The sequence below is a fragment of the Chinchilla lanigera genome, unplaced genomic scaffold (genome assembly GCF_000276665.1).
Source record: "Chinchilla lanigera isolate Chin_1 unplaced genomic scaffold, ChiLan1.0 scaffold00008, whole genome shotgun sequence".
NCBI lineage: Eukaryota > Metazoa > Chordata > Mammalia > Rodentia > Chinchillidae > Chinchilla > Chinchilla lanigera.
Window position 1 is genome coordinate 1,536,946 of NW_004955409.1, and position 13,939 is coordinate 1,550,884.

The 13,939-nt window shown below is 41.4% G+C and overlaps 1 protein-coding gene across 4 annotated transcripts in view; it reads left to right on the plus strand.

Annotated features, from left to right (window-relative positions):
* The window catches only part of Wdr72 (WD repeat domain 72), a 180,471-nt gene that overhangs the window by 85,440 nt on the left and 81,092 nt on the right, over positions 1-13,939 (plus strand). For all 4 annotated transcript variants that reach the window (XM_013510272.1, XM_013510273.1, XM_013510274.1 and 1 more), the window contains exon 15: positions 12,777-13,588. In XM_013510272.1, the coding sequence (XP_013365726.1) occupies positions 12,777-13,588 (812 nt within the window). The remainder of the gene's footprint in view (positions 1-12,776; positions 13,589-13,939) is intronic.

Genomic DNA, 13,939 nt, shown 5'->3' on the forward strand with positions numbered 1-13,939 from the left:
ACTTCCTGGCTCCGGAGGGGAAGATGGTGCACTGCCGGTCTCCTGAGAAGCTTGCTACCTTGGCTTCCAATCTTCCAAGATGGAACTCAGCCATCTTGATCATCGGAGGAGCTCGGAACCTCACTGTTGCCGAGGTGGCTGTGGTACCTTTCGGGGAACTCTGGTTCTTCTAAGCATCTCTTCCCAGCTCCAGTGCAGATCCCTCAGCCTGCTAGCACAGATCCTTCATCCTGCTGGCACAGACTTCCTAGATTCCACTATTGACCTTTGGGTCTTCATAGCAGATCCGTGAAACAGCCCTGCATGAGATATTGTTGTGGGCTCTGAATCTCCAGGTGGACTCATGGGAGGCATTGTTATGAGCTCTAGGTCTTAAAATGGACTCATGCAGGACATTATCGCAGGATCCAGGCCCTCAGCTGGATTCTTGGTCTATAGTGTGTAGACAGATTTCCTGCACTCTCTGGTATATCATTCTTTGGGTGACTATTTTAAATAATCTTACAAAGTATATGTCCTATATTGTTTTCCTTGCAAAAATATTCCCCAAACCAACAGAGAGAGAGAGAGAGAGAGAGAGAGAGAGAGAGAGAGAGAGAGAGAGAGAGAGAGAAAGTTGCCTCTTTCTGTCCCTTATATTGTATCCAATCTACTGGGATTAGGGTGGTACCCATTCTATCAGTGGACTGATCCAGCCATCACCCACCCTTAATCCCAGCACCCTTAATCTCAGCATCTGCACTATGAATCAGTTGCACACTTTAGATTCAGGCACCTCTGAAAAAAACCTATGACCACATAAAGCTTTGGGGGAACATCTAGACACAAACTGTAATAACTTGTGTGTCTACATTATTTCATTTAGTGTTATGATGTCAAGGTGTATTCATTTTCCTAAAAATGACTCAAATATACCTTTTTATGGCAGAGTAGTACTCCATTGTGTGTAAATATCACAGCTTGTATCCACTGTTTTGTATTTTTAACATTGCAGATTTTGTCTCCCTGTTTCTAATAGAAAAATGTTGAAATTGAGTATAATGATTGTAGTTTTGTTGATTTCTCTTTATAGTTTTAGATGTCTTATTTTGAGACTTTGCTCTTAGATCTGTAAATATTCATGTTTTGTTCTTGGTAGACTGTTTCTTGGGAATGGACCTGAAGAAATGGAGTTATTTTCCTTTGTTTGTGAATTGCTCATTCTAGTGTGTAGAAATGCAGTAGATTTTATATATAATGATGTTGTGCATCACAGTCTAGATGAGCTCTTTATTTCTAACAGTTGTTTTGGTGAACACCTAGGGGTTTTTGTGTAGTACATCACTCAGTCTGCACGATGACACAGTTCGCTTCCTTCTTTCCAATCCTGATGTCTCCTGTTTGCTATTCTCTCTTGATTAGTGGGGGCTCCAGTACAGTGTTAAATGGAAGTAACAAAATGTTTGCACTTGTTCATGGTCTCAGGGGGAAGCATATTAGGATGTCACAGGTGGTCTTGACATAGACGCCCTCTAGCATGTTGCAGCAGTTCTATTCCTAGTTTGGGTTTAGTGTGTAAGTGTGTGTGTGTGTGTGTATCATACAATAGTGTCAGGTTTTTTTATAATTCCTTTTCTTTTTTATAATTCTGTTTTTATAATTCTTTGTATAATTTCTTTTTCCTGTATTATGTGTTTTGTTTTTTATTGTTAGAGTGCATTATAATAATTGATTTTGTATGTTTATCCAACTTTGTATTTGTGGGAAATCCACTTGATTTTGGTGTAAAATTATTTTTTATATTGCTGGATTTGTTTTACTGTTGTGTTTGAGAACTTTTGTGTCAATAGTCAGAAGAATTATTGGTCTGTAGTTTTCCTGTCTTGTGATGATTTTGCCTGCTTAGTATCATAATACTAGCTCCATGGAGTGAGTTGGGAAATGTTCCAACATTTCTATCCCTTTTCTTTTTTCTTCCTTCCTTCCTTTCTTTCTTTCTTTTTTTTATTTGATATGTTTGTTGAGAACTTAGCACTAACTCTTCTCAAAATGTTTAGTAGAATTTAATAGCGAAGCCACCTGTACCACATGTTTTCCATTTGGGAAGATGTACAATTACTTCTTCAGTGTCTTTGCCGGTATCAGTCTGTTCAGACTTGCTGTTCATCTTATGCCAATTTTGGATGTTTATGTCTTTCTACAACTATGTCAGTTTCATCTTAATTTTCTAATTTGTTGGCATGTAACTGTTAAAATATTCCTGTATAATCTTTAAACTTTTTTCCTATAAGATAAGTAGAATGCCCTTTGCTTCCCTACTTTGTGATACTTTCCTTGATCCATTAATTACTTAGGAATGTGCTGTTTAATAACCATGTATTTGTAAATTTTCCAAATAATGACGAGCTCAGTGAGTGCATCTTTTCCGGGAACTGAGAGATTGGTGAGACCTTGAGCAGCTCCAGATGGGACCACGCATAGTGCCCAGGCACTATGTGTGCCCTCTAGGGGTGCAGGGAGCTGCTTTCACACATGCCGGGATTGCCCTGCCCCTGCTGTTCAGTCAGACAATGAAAGTACAGCAAATGAAAATACCATTAAGCTCACTAGAAACAGCCATTTTTTCAAAGAAAAAAAAGAAGGGTTGAGGGAAAGAAGGAAGGAAGGAAAGATCCTTGGTTGTGACAAACAATTGGTTATTTTTGGAGGTCTGAAAAAGTTGATTTTTGTCAGTTTTTGCTTTCTGGAAGGAGCACATTTTCAGCAATCTCTGTGTATTTTTCTGAGGACTCCAGTTAGTTTTAGGATGACTCATCACCAGGGGATTTCAAAATTACACCAAATTTTGTAGTTTTAGAAGCTAGATTCGACATATAGAGTCCCCTAGTTCACACGTGTCCTATTAAAATATGTAATTGAAGTGGTGACCATGCCTTGGAAGAGAAGACTGAGGACAGAAAGAGACTCGATTCCGGGAAAGGGCTAGTCTCCCTGTCGTGGGAAGCACAGCCTGGAAGCACGGCCTTGGGCTGGCGTGCAGGGCACAAGGCAGTGTGAATTGGAGCAGCAGAGATCTGCTGCAAGGGCTACAAGTAACTTTAGTTTAAAATGAAAGAAGACTTACTAAAATAATGTAGCTCATTTTATACTCATCCAAGTTCAGGCTGGGGTGGTGAGCGCGCACTGGTCTTTAAGTGACTGCAGAGTGAATCAGCTGCTGCATCCTCTAATTAAACCGCGTAGAAAGGGTGTGCGTCTTGCTTACCTCATGCTGGATTTCCCACAGTCCTAGGAGTTCCTTCAGAACCCGGTTGGAGGGGCCGCCACATCTTCTTGGTCTCACTCTACATGTCACATCTGTGTTGTTTGAGCGAAGCCAATCCTCTCGAGTCACCTGGTGTCTGGGGCTGATGACCACCACTGCCGCAAGGTGGTGATATCCAGCATCCAGAGCAGGGTTTACAACTGAACACGGTCTGATAAGCGCCCGGCCCAGCCCCAGGGGGAGCGCGTCTGGGTGGTGCGGGAGGAGGGTGTGGACTCCGGTCCACTGGTGAATGTCTGTGTGGCTCTGTGTGCGGCCCATCGTGTAGGGCATCTCCTCAAATAAATGCTTAGCCAATGAGGGCCCATGCGAATAAGAAGTGGGAAACGTTTTTCCGCTCTTGGGCTAATTGTAGTGGAGAATGTCTTGTGTAGAATAGTTGTGAAAAACACACATTTAAGAAGCCTGGCTTTGCTGTTGGCCGTATGGGTCAATCTGAAGAAATTTGTCACTTTCACCTTTCATTTCCCCTTCATTTTAGAGGGAGTCACAGTGATCAACAACTTGTAAATTCTTTATTTTCTAACGATACTAAATATCTAGATGTTTTAGCAGCTACTGTATGTTTTCTCATTAGTGTTTATTTTTATTAAAAGAATGTGTTTGTGATACATAATGGGTAAGTCTTCTTGGTGAATCAATCCTTTTCACTTGTATGTAAGCACAGGTGTGAGGCGCCCTTCCTCAGTACCGGGGGAGGGAGGGAGGGTGGTCCTCAGCTCTGGCTTTCCCTGGCGTGCTGTGTGGTTTTGGTAGGCTGGGCAGGTCATCTCCTTTTATAACAACCTCAGCAGGGGATCCAGCGTGTTCTGAAGGGTTTCATCAGAATGTGTTGTTAGAAAGTACATTTCCACTTTCACAGGCAGGGAGTAAAACCGGTCTTGTTTAACCATTCTGTCTTTCTAAACCAGGTAGGAGAGGAAGAGTCACAGACTGGACATAGTGAGGCGAAGGAAAAAGAATATAAATCAATAAATTTCTCTGTCAGCGTGTGTGTTTCGCTTCACACTTACTACATTTTTCCTCCGGACTTCTGGATCATTTTATTTTTCCTTTTTCTTTGTGTATTGGTTTGTTTCAAGGTTGACTTTTGTTGCCGACTTTAGTTTTACTTGTCATTTATTGAAGATCCTTGTGCATAGCAGGGAAGAATTTCTGCCCGCTGGCCATCTGGGACTCCACGCACAGACTTTCTGACTCAGTAGCTTTTCCCAAAGTCTGCTGCCTCACACAAAAAGCACAGCCCGGGCCCCAGTGCCTCCCCACCTGCTGCTCGTGCATTCACATGCAGATGCATGCACCTTCGCTCCAGCCTCCAGTTAGAGGCTGGGAAGGGTCTTCCTCCAGCAAGCTATGCTCTTGTCATCCTGCCTGGCAACTGTACCTCCTGGGGCTGGGGATGTGGCTCCCTGGTAGCGTTCTCACCTCATATGCACAAAGCCATTGGTTCGATCCCCAGTACCAAAAAAAAAAAAAGAAAAACAAAAGAAAAAAACTCTTAAGAAAAAGAAAAAATTCAGGTGGGTGAGGCTGTGCTGGTGAGAGGAATAGCAGCGCCCCTTTCTGGGTGCGAGCCCAGAAACCCCAGGTGGGGTCACCTGTCAGGCAGCAGATAGAGGGCAACCCCTGGGCCCAGAAGCTAAGGTTCAGGTTGAGTCAGTGCCCTGTAGAATGAGTGAAGGAAATGCTTTTTGTGTTTCATTGCTTGTTCTAGACTTTGGTTTAACTCGCTTGGTTAAATACTTCCAAAATACTCTGGTTAGAATGATGGCTGAAACATGCTTTATCATTCTGAAATTAAAATATTCGTATTGTATGACATCATTCAGCATAACTGAGCATGCTACTGCTAACAGAATTTTTGTCTGAGAGACTGACATGGAAAAGTGAAGATAGACTATAGACATTGCTAAGCGTTACTGAATATGGGGCATGCCCAACTTGCAGCATGAGAGCTGAGCGGTTCCGTTTTAGGCATTCTTTCTCCCTTTTCTACATTAGTTATATCCAAAATAACGCTAATTATATTTTCAAGACCTTTTGGTAACAAGAGTTTAAAAGTATAGTTTCTAAAAGGTAAAAAAGTGATGACAGGCTAGAATTATAATTTAATTATAGAACATTAAAATACAGCAATTGGTTTATACTTAGAATTTAATGAAATTATGTGCAAATGAAACCATCTTTTATATATTAGATGATTTAGAATTTGGAAATATTAGATGATTTAGTTATGGTTTTCAAATAATTTAAAATTTCCAATGGGTCCCTAAGATACAGGAGAAATATAACTCCCAACCCTGTAGATGTCAAATGTGCATGTGAAATTTGTGGTACTACAACATCGAGGAGTGAAGTCATGAACCAAAGGAGGAACTTAGGAGGGTTTTATTGGAAATAAGGACTAAAGAATAGCTCCTGAATTTCCAGGAGGGGTCCCCAGGGTGTGGCCACCAAGGCCCTTTGTTAGGAGTAATTTATAGAGCAAAGTTGCAATGTGCAAACATGAGTCAGACTACCACTGACCTATAGGATCACAAGTACAGCTGCTTAGCTAGTGTTGATCTAGTAGGGAAGTGGTCACACAGCAAGGGTACATGGAAAGAACACAGGTATTTTGGGAACAGGATGGGTGCGCATGCTCTGGTCACCTGCACAGCTGGGCAACTGATGCCTGTCTGGACTTACTGGAGCAGGTCCAATAGTTTTCTCTGACATCTTTGAGAACCCAGCCCCTCTCTGACTGCATATTGATTTCCAACTTACTTAGCTGCCTAAGGTTCTGAGATAAGGGACCATATTGTGGGACAGACATTTAGGATTTTTTTCAATAGCAGTAAAAGGGACTTACTGTGTCTGTGGATCACAAAATAAGAAGATAAGAACAAGGAGTACGTCATCAGAATCTTTACCAGAATTTTGATTGCCCCAGTGATGGGAGTGGTGGGGGGAGTTCTGTGGCCAGAAGAAATTCTAGCTTGGAGGGGATAGACGTACAGAGAGGGCAGAACCTGTGCAGTCAACCAGTAATCTGTCCTTTGCAGTTGGTAAAGAGGTGATGTCCTTGCTGGAATACCCAGCAAGAGCTGTAAATGCCCTTGGAATCAGTGTAAAGCTGAACAGAGTCCAGGAGGCTTTGTCGTATCTGTTCCGCTCCTTCTGTCGGGCCCCTCCCCTAGCTTCAGCGCACCACCCCAGCCACACTGAGCTTCACCTCGTCTCTTGCCGTTGCCTGAAACTGTCTTGGCCCATGTTCCTCAGTTCCTTTATCTTCATGCCTGCAGGTATCAGTTGTGCTGTTACTTCTGCTCAGACTTCTGTCGTGGCAAGGCCTGCTTCACGCTCTCTTGGCTTCCCCGATTTGCCATTGCCCTGCCCTGTCAGGCTGTGAAGGCGTCCCTCATTCCCTGTCCAGCTCCACAGTGGGTACACTGTGCTGCCTGGATGTGGGTGCAGCGCCCCCTTCCCTGAGTGTGGGCCTGCTCACATCACTGTCCCTTAAATTTCATCCTTCTAATTTTGTTGATATGCTTACTGTTATTACCGTGATGGCTTCGATGGTGCATGTTGGGTTAGTTAGCCTTCCATCACTGTGAAAAAATGCCTAAGGTAAAAGCAAAATCTGAGAAAGTGGAAAGACTTACTTTGGCTCATGGTTTCAGAGGTTCCAATCCATGCCTAGACGGCTGGCATCCATGTTTCATGCTCTGTGTTGTCAGCGCAGGGAGGTGCAATGGAGCAAATCTACTTAACTCATGGCAACAAGGAAGGAGAGAGAGAGTGAGGAAGTGACCAAGGTCCCAACATCCCTTCAAGGCCACGCCCCTGTGACCTCACTTCCTTCCACCAGGCCCAGTCTCCTAAAAGTCCCACCCCCTCCCGGTGGTACAGCAGGCTGGGACCTCGTCTGCGGCATACTTGGTGACACTTGAGATCCAAAGCATGACACATGTTAAACTTACTTAGGGAGGCTTAATGTATTATCGATACTTCCTTTCGCAAGTTTGATTACTGCTCTTTTAAGCTTTCATTTGATAAAGCAAAATATAATTTTTATAGAAAGTTTAAAAATATGTATAATCAAAAGGAAACATTTAAGAAACCTATAATTTGGTACAAAAGGGACTATATTTTTTAAGAATATAAATATATTTCATCAACAGTATCTGCAAATTTCTTGCCCTGAAATTATGTATTTATAAAGAGTTATTTTGAAATAACCATAGAAAATTTCATTGTGTACAAATACCATAATATATTTAGCCAAACCCATATTATGGGACATTTAAGTTATTTTTAGTTTATTAGTATAGAAAATTCTGCAGTGAACATTATTTTTGTACAATCTTACACATCTTTATAATTATCCTTTAGGATACATTATTTTTAAAGGATGTCCACATTAAAAGGTACATGATATTTTAAGGTTATTGATACACATTGCCAAATTGCCCTGTATAAAACAGGTACCAATTTATATTTACCTCACAAGATAGGAGATCATTTTCTCTGTTATCAAAACTGAGTATTTTAATACTCTGTACAATTTTTAATACTCTGTACAAACCCAATTTCTATCTTTTATGGGCTAATTGTCTGACCATCAGTCCCACTCAAGTCTTTGGAAATAATGAGAAAACTATCTTTAAAATTGTCCTTTAAAATAACACACAACTGAGTTACCAGGAAATTTAAGGACATTTTATCAGTAAAACAAAATAGGAACAGTGTTACAGACAGGTTAAAATGCTGCCAGGGCATTGGTTAGTCCGTGAGAATTTCCAGTGTAGCATCAACCACCACACAGGTGAGCAGAGAGCAGAGCCAGCTCCGCACTGTGAGCGTGTGCTAGAGACCGCTGCACCAACCCAGTTCCCCTCACGGCTGCCTGTCCAGTGGAAAAGTGGACCAAGACAAGTGATGTGTTCCACAGAAAGAAAAAAAATATTTGGCTGTGTTGCCCTTTGCCCTGCACGGACTGAGGAAAGTGGTTCTGTCTGAAAAGTGAAAACTGCAATCTGAGTCAGAACTCATGCTCCCTGCAAGAAGGCAAAGCTTTCATGGGGAAATGTTTAGAGATGATTGGTTGGTAGGTCATAGCTGCAGTACCTGGCGGTCACAACCCAGGACCCAGTCTTAAGGAATGTGACTTCACCTCATGTCCCTAAGAATCCTCAGTGATGAAACACACACACACACACACACACACACACACACACACACCACACACAACTGCCACACATAGAAGGAAGCAGAAAGCATTAGCAGAATAAAAAGTAGTCATATTCACAAGATTTTAGAAATTGGGTTTACAGATATAGAATATTAAATATTAAATAAGCATGTTAAAAAATAAGTTTAAAAATGTGCTTAAGAAATAATTGACTATAAAAATGACCATTTTATCTTTTAAAGGACCAAATAGAACTTCAGGAAATTAAAAATGTAAAATTAGAAATTAAAAACTCAGGGCATAACATGAGTGGTGCATTAAATCAAAGTGACATGAATATTGGCCAACTAAAAGAAAAGTGCTGAAGAGATTACCCAGCACAGACCAGCGTCCATGCCCCAGAGAGAGAGTCTGGGGAGAGGAGCAGGGGAGAGGCACAGGGCCTCTCTCAACATCGGACAGTGTCCTGGGCGGGGTCAGAAGCGTAAGTCTGACCAATCCACAAAATTCAAGGAAAGTGGGATTTTCACTCAGACGTAATGGAGGAGTGGGACAAACGATCCCACCTAGAAGACTCATACTTTACTATAGAATGTTAAAGACAAAGGATCTAAGAAAAACACCCAGCAGAGAGAAAAGACAGATGGAGGGACAGTTAGAATAGCAGCTGGATCTCCACCCATCAAGGGAGGCTGAAAGACTGCGGAATAATGCCTTCAAGAATTCTGGAGAAAATGAGCTAAGCCCAAGTTGTGTGCTCAGCAGAACTGCCTTTCAGGAAACACATTATGCCACTGGCAGGCTAAACAAAGTTAAGAGCTGCTTCTTTGAAAAAACTATCAAAACTGACAAACTTCTAGCAAGAGAAAAATGAGCTAACAAAAACAAAGAGATGAACACGGACTCAGGTAAGGTGCCACAGAGTTATGCAGCTAATGAGCAAATAATGCAGACCTCCTTTTGCACAATTATGCTTTTGAACAAAACCTATCAAAATAAATTAAATATGGTCAAAATAACTGGGACATATAATCTGGAATTTAATAGATGTTCTCCAATATACATGAAAACAGAACACAGGGAGACCAAGGTAGGGGAATCTACCAAACAGATGTGAAGTTTTTCTAACACTATTGTGCAATGCAGTATTCTGTAGCAATAAGTAAGTTGATTGTGCTCCAGGTAATAGAGATCAGTGAAAAATGGGAAAATTCACAGACAACATTACAGCACTTGCACATCAAAGTAGAAAAACATGAAAATTGTTACCTATTGCAAATCAAACACAAAAATAAAAGATAAAATCATTAAAGATTTTTAAATGTTGTACAAAACCATAAACATTTTTATTTCCCCTGGGTAGCAAATATTTCTTTAAGAAAACACAAAAAGAATAATCAAAGTGCCTCCTAAATTTGAGAGCATTAAAAGAGGAATTCAGTGTTCAGCACATGACACTATATAATTGTGATGAGTCACAAATGGGGAATATATATTTGGAACACATAACCAACAAAAGATTATTCTGCAAGTGAATAAAATGGAATCAATATGAAAGAGAAAACTTCTAAAAAGCCATAGTTACAATATAGAACAAGTGAAAGAGACCAATGAAATGTTGCTGTGATAGTCAGTAGTAACAATTAAAGAAATGTAAATCACGAAGAACACCAATTTATATTCCTCATATTAATAAAAAGCGAGAAGGCCTGTGTTAGTGAATTATGGGGATACAGTGGAAATGGTGTATGCATTGCTCCCCACTTCCAGTCACCGACTGGTGCGACTGCTCATGGGAACAAGTTGGGGTGATTGATAGTGTGGAAGGCACACATGTTCTAGGAATCAGCGGTGTCGCTCTGGAAACTTTGGCAGGTGTCCACTGTGAGTCTTTCCAAAAGATTCATGTAGCATTTGTTCTTTTTGTAACAACAAACCTTAAAAATAATTTAAGCATCCACTGGAAAACAATGATAAACCATAGTGAGCATGCTGCACACTTCACAGAATGCACACTGCACACTTGGAAAATAGAGAGGTCATCATCATCCCCAGATGAGACTCTCATAGCGTGCAACACAAAGAGTGCAGATCAGATGGTAAATCGTTTTGGAGCACATCCACATGAAAGCCAGAATAGTCAGGGTAAGACATTAAGTGAACACAAAGTTGTAAACAAAAATTCAAAATATTGGTTATCTCTGACGGGGCAGAAGTGTAAATCAGGGCAGATTCTACTTTTTTACCTAAAGGAGCGTTTTGCTAGTATTCCTAATACAATTCGTTCCTTATTACCTTCTTTCTTTCATTATTTACTTATGAAATGGAGAACACATAAAAACATGCGGGACACAGGGAAGCGGGCAGCTCAGTGAATTGCTCAGCAGGGCAAGCAGGCACCTACACAAGCTGCATCTGCAGCCCGGGGGCGACTGCTCGGCCCCTGCGTCCCTAAGCCCGATTCTTTCGTTTGCTCCCATGTTGTGAAACTAGCAGGATAACATGGTACGGTAATTTTTTGTTTGTCTCCCTTTTTTATTTGCATATGTCTGTGATACAGCATGAATGCCTCCATCTCGAGGACTGGGACAAACAGCCACACCAGGTCTTGAGCCCACCCCCTTCTTCAGACCCTTTCCTGTCTGAGCAGTTGGCCAGCACTGCATCGGGGAAGGTCCTGCCTGCCGCACGTGTGACTGAAGGGACCAATGGTTCTCTCATTTTCACTGAATATTTTTCCATTGCAACATTTCTATCTAGTCTAGTATGGATGGGTATTTGCAGTGTGGAGTAATTATGAGTAATGATACTGCACCACTTTGCCATATTTCTGTTTTGCATTGATAGTCTAAAGACTAAAATATGTTTTACATGTTACTTCACATTATTAAGCATTACACAATAAAATAATGTAAGAACATCGCTGCTAAATTAGCAGGAAATAAAATATCTTAATTTTTCTTCTTTGATTACTACTTATGGTAAGCACTTATCATATTTTTATTTGAGTATTTTTCTTTGTGACTTGCCATTAACATTCTTTAAACATTTTTCAGTTGTATGATATGCTTTATGACTTGCAAAAATCATTTACTGATAATTATATAATCTTTGTATTATCTTATTGGTGGAAAAAGATGCTTTTTATACTTCCCCATGTTTATTATTTACAACCTTAATGATTTTTAAAACTTAATGTTACAAAACAAAAATATCACTATACAAATTTCAGAAAATCAAATCTATAAACAAAAACCCTTCAGATATAGACAAAGACCAAATTAATTCCCCCTTCTCCAGTAGCTATTTTGATGCATATCTTGTGTGTGCCTGTGTGTGTGTGTGTGCGCGCGCGCGTGCATTGTATGTGTCAGTATTATAAAGCATCCCTTATTCATGCACACACATAATTGTACAAAAGGAGTTTTTTTTGTGCGATACAGATATCCTCTTATAATAAACATAGATTCCATTATCATTTTAAAACATTTTTGTGCTGTTTCATTGTGTAAGTATGCAAACTGTTGCTGCAACAAATATACCACTTGAGGCTGCGTAGCAGCATCAGTTTGTAAGCGCTGGGAGCAGCAATGTAGAAAATGTCCCCAAAGGCAGAGCTTGAATGCTGGCGGGGAAAGCACACAATGCACGCATGACTGTTCTATAGTATCCGTCATCACACCACTGTGAAGAGGACAGACAGTGGTGTGAGGTGCCAGGGTGTTTGCGGGGAGGGCCTCTTGGTGAGCAGGGATGTAAGTGAATTCCAAGAATTCACTGCACCAGTCTTTGGGATAAAATCAGATGCAAGTCTCCCAGGTGAGTATTTTTGTCTTTGATCAGACGTTGGCTAACATTTCGATTATTTCTAATTATTTAAGATTTTAAACAAATTTGGAAGAACCATCATGTTACAGTAAGTCCTAAATTTTTAGGGATGTTCTAACTCTTGGTCTCTAAGTTTCATTACCTTTGTTTGTCGTATGTGTCTGTGACTGTGGTTGGAAGATGCAAATTATAGCAAAGGACGTTAACCCACTGCCATCCCACTCCAGGTGGCAGTTCAGACTTACAAGGGGACAAAAACTTTGAGGAAAAATAAAACAGTTTTCAAAGAACATTCATATATGCGATATTTAATTTAGAAAGGAATTTTAATAGGTAAGATGACACGTTGATAGGTCTTGTCCTTAGCTGTATAGAAATCATCCTTTTTATGCCACACTGACATCGTGGAACCTTTCACGGAGTAGCTTAATGAAACATGAACTTTGACACACAGGTGTTCTTCCTCCGCAGGGAGTAGATGCCAGATCCCCCCCCAGGCCCTTTAACGTCTTACCTGTGAAGACCAGGTGGAGCCGTGTTGGCGTCCACGTTCTGCTGTTTGATTTGGAGAACCTCCTTGAGCTTTTGCTGCCCGCTCCCCAGGGGAGCGCTGACCCCTCGGGCTCCTTCTACGGCAGCGAACTGCTAAGAAGAGCCCGGGGCACAGTGAGCAAGAAAACGCTGACCACGAAGAGGAGCAGAGCAGCCTGCGGCACCGCCTCCCCCGAGGCCCAGGCTCCCCCAGCTGGTAGGGCCCAAGGCGAGGACGCCATCACATTCCTGGAGGAAAATGACAGCGTTAAATGGCAGAAGAAGACAAAGAGCTCCAAAAAGACACATCCTCAGCCCTCACGCAAAGTGAACGCCAGCCTCCCGCTGGATGCAGCAAAGTTGTTCCTCTCTTGCCTCCTGCCCTGGGGTGTGGACAAGGAATTAGACAGCCTCTGCATCAGGCATCTCAACATCTTAAAGCTGCAGGGACCCGTCTCTTTAGGACTGGCTTCCAGCGAGGATCACTTCTCGCTGATGCTGCCGGGCGGGGACTTATGCGACACGGAAACAAAGACAGAATACTCGAGGATGAATTTATTTTCCAGAAAAGTGTTGGACTTGTCAAATAAATACACAGCCACTCTGCCAAGCCACCTAGGAACATCACGAGGACTGGAAAATGGCTGTGATTGTTTGCAAGAGTCCAACACCATCACTTACTTATTGAGCAGACTGTTTTTAGTTAATAAATTAGTTAACATGCCTTTAGAATTGGCCTGTAAAATTGACAGGTAAGATGCACCTAGAGACGTTGTCTATTCCATTTTGCGGCATTATGTGCTTTGTTCAGCTGTAGTCTCTTTTCTTTCCCCCTTCCCTTCCTTCCTTCCTTCCTTCCTTTCTTTCTTCCTTCCTTCCTTCCTCCTTCCTTGTGATGGGGGTAGATGTGCAGCAACTTCTTTAGTTCCAAACACAACTAAGAAAATCTTCCCATTAGTTTGTTAGGGTTGAAGGATAATTTAGCGGTGCATTCATACGTTTTTAAGATTCATACATTCAATAAATATTCATTGTTATAATATATACCAGTCACAGTGCTAGGCAGGTAATGAGTCATTAGACAGAAATATACATGGGTGCAT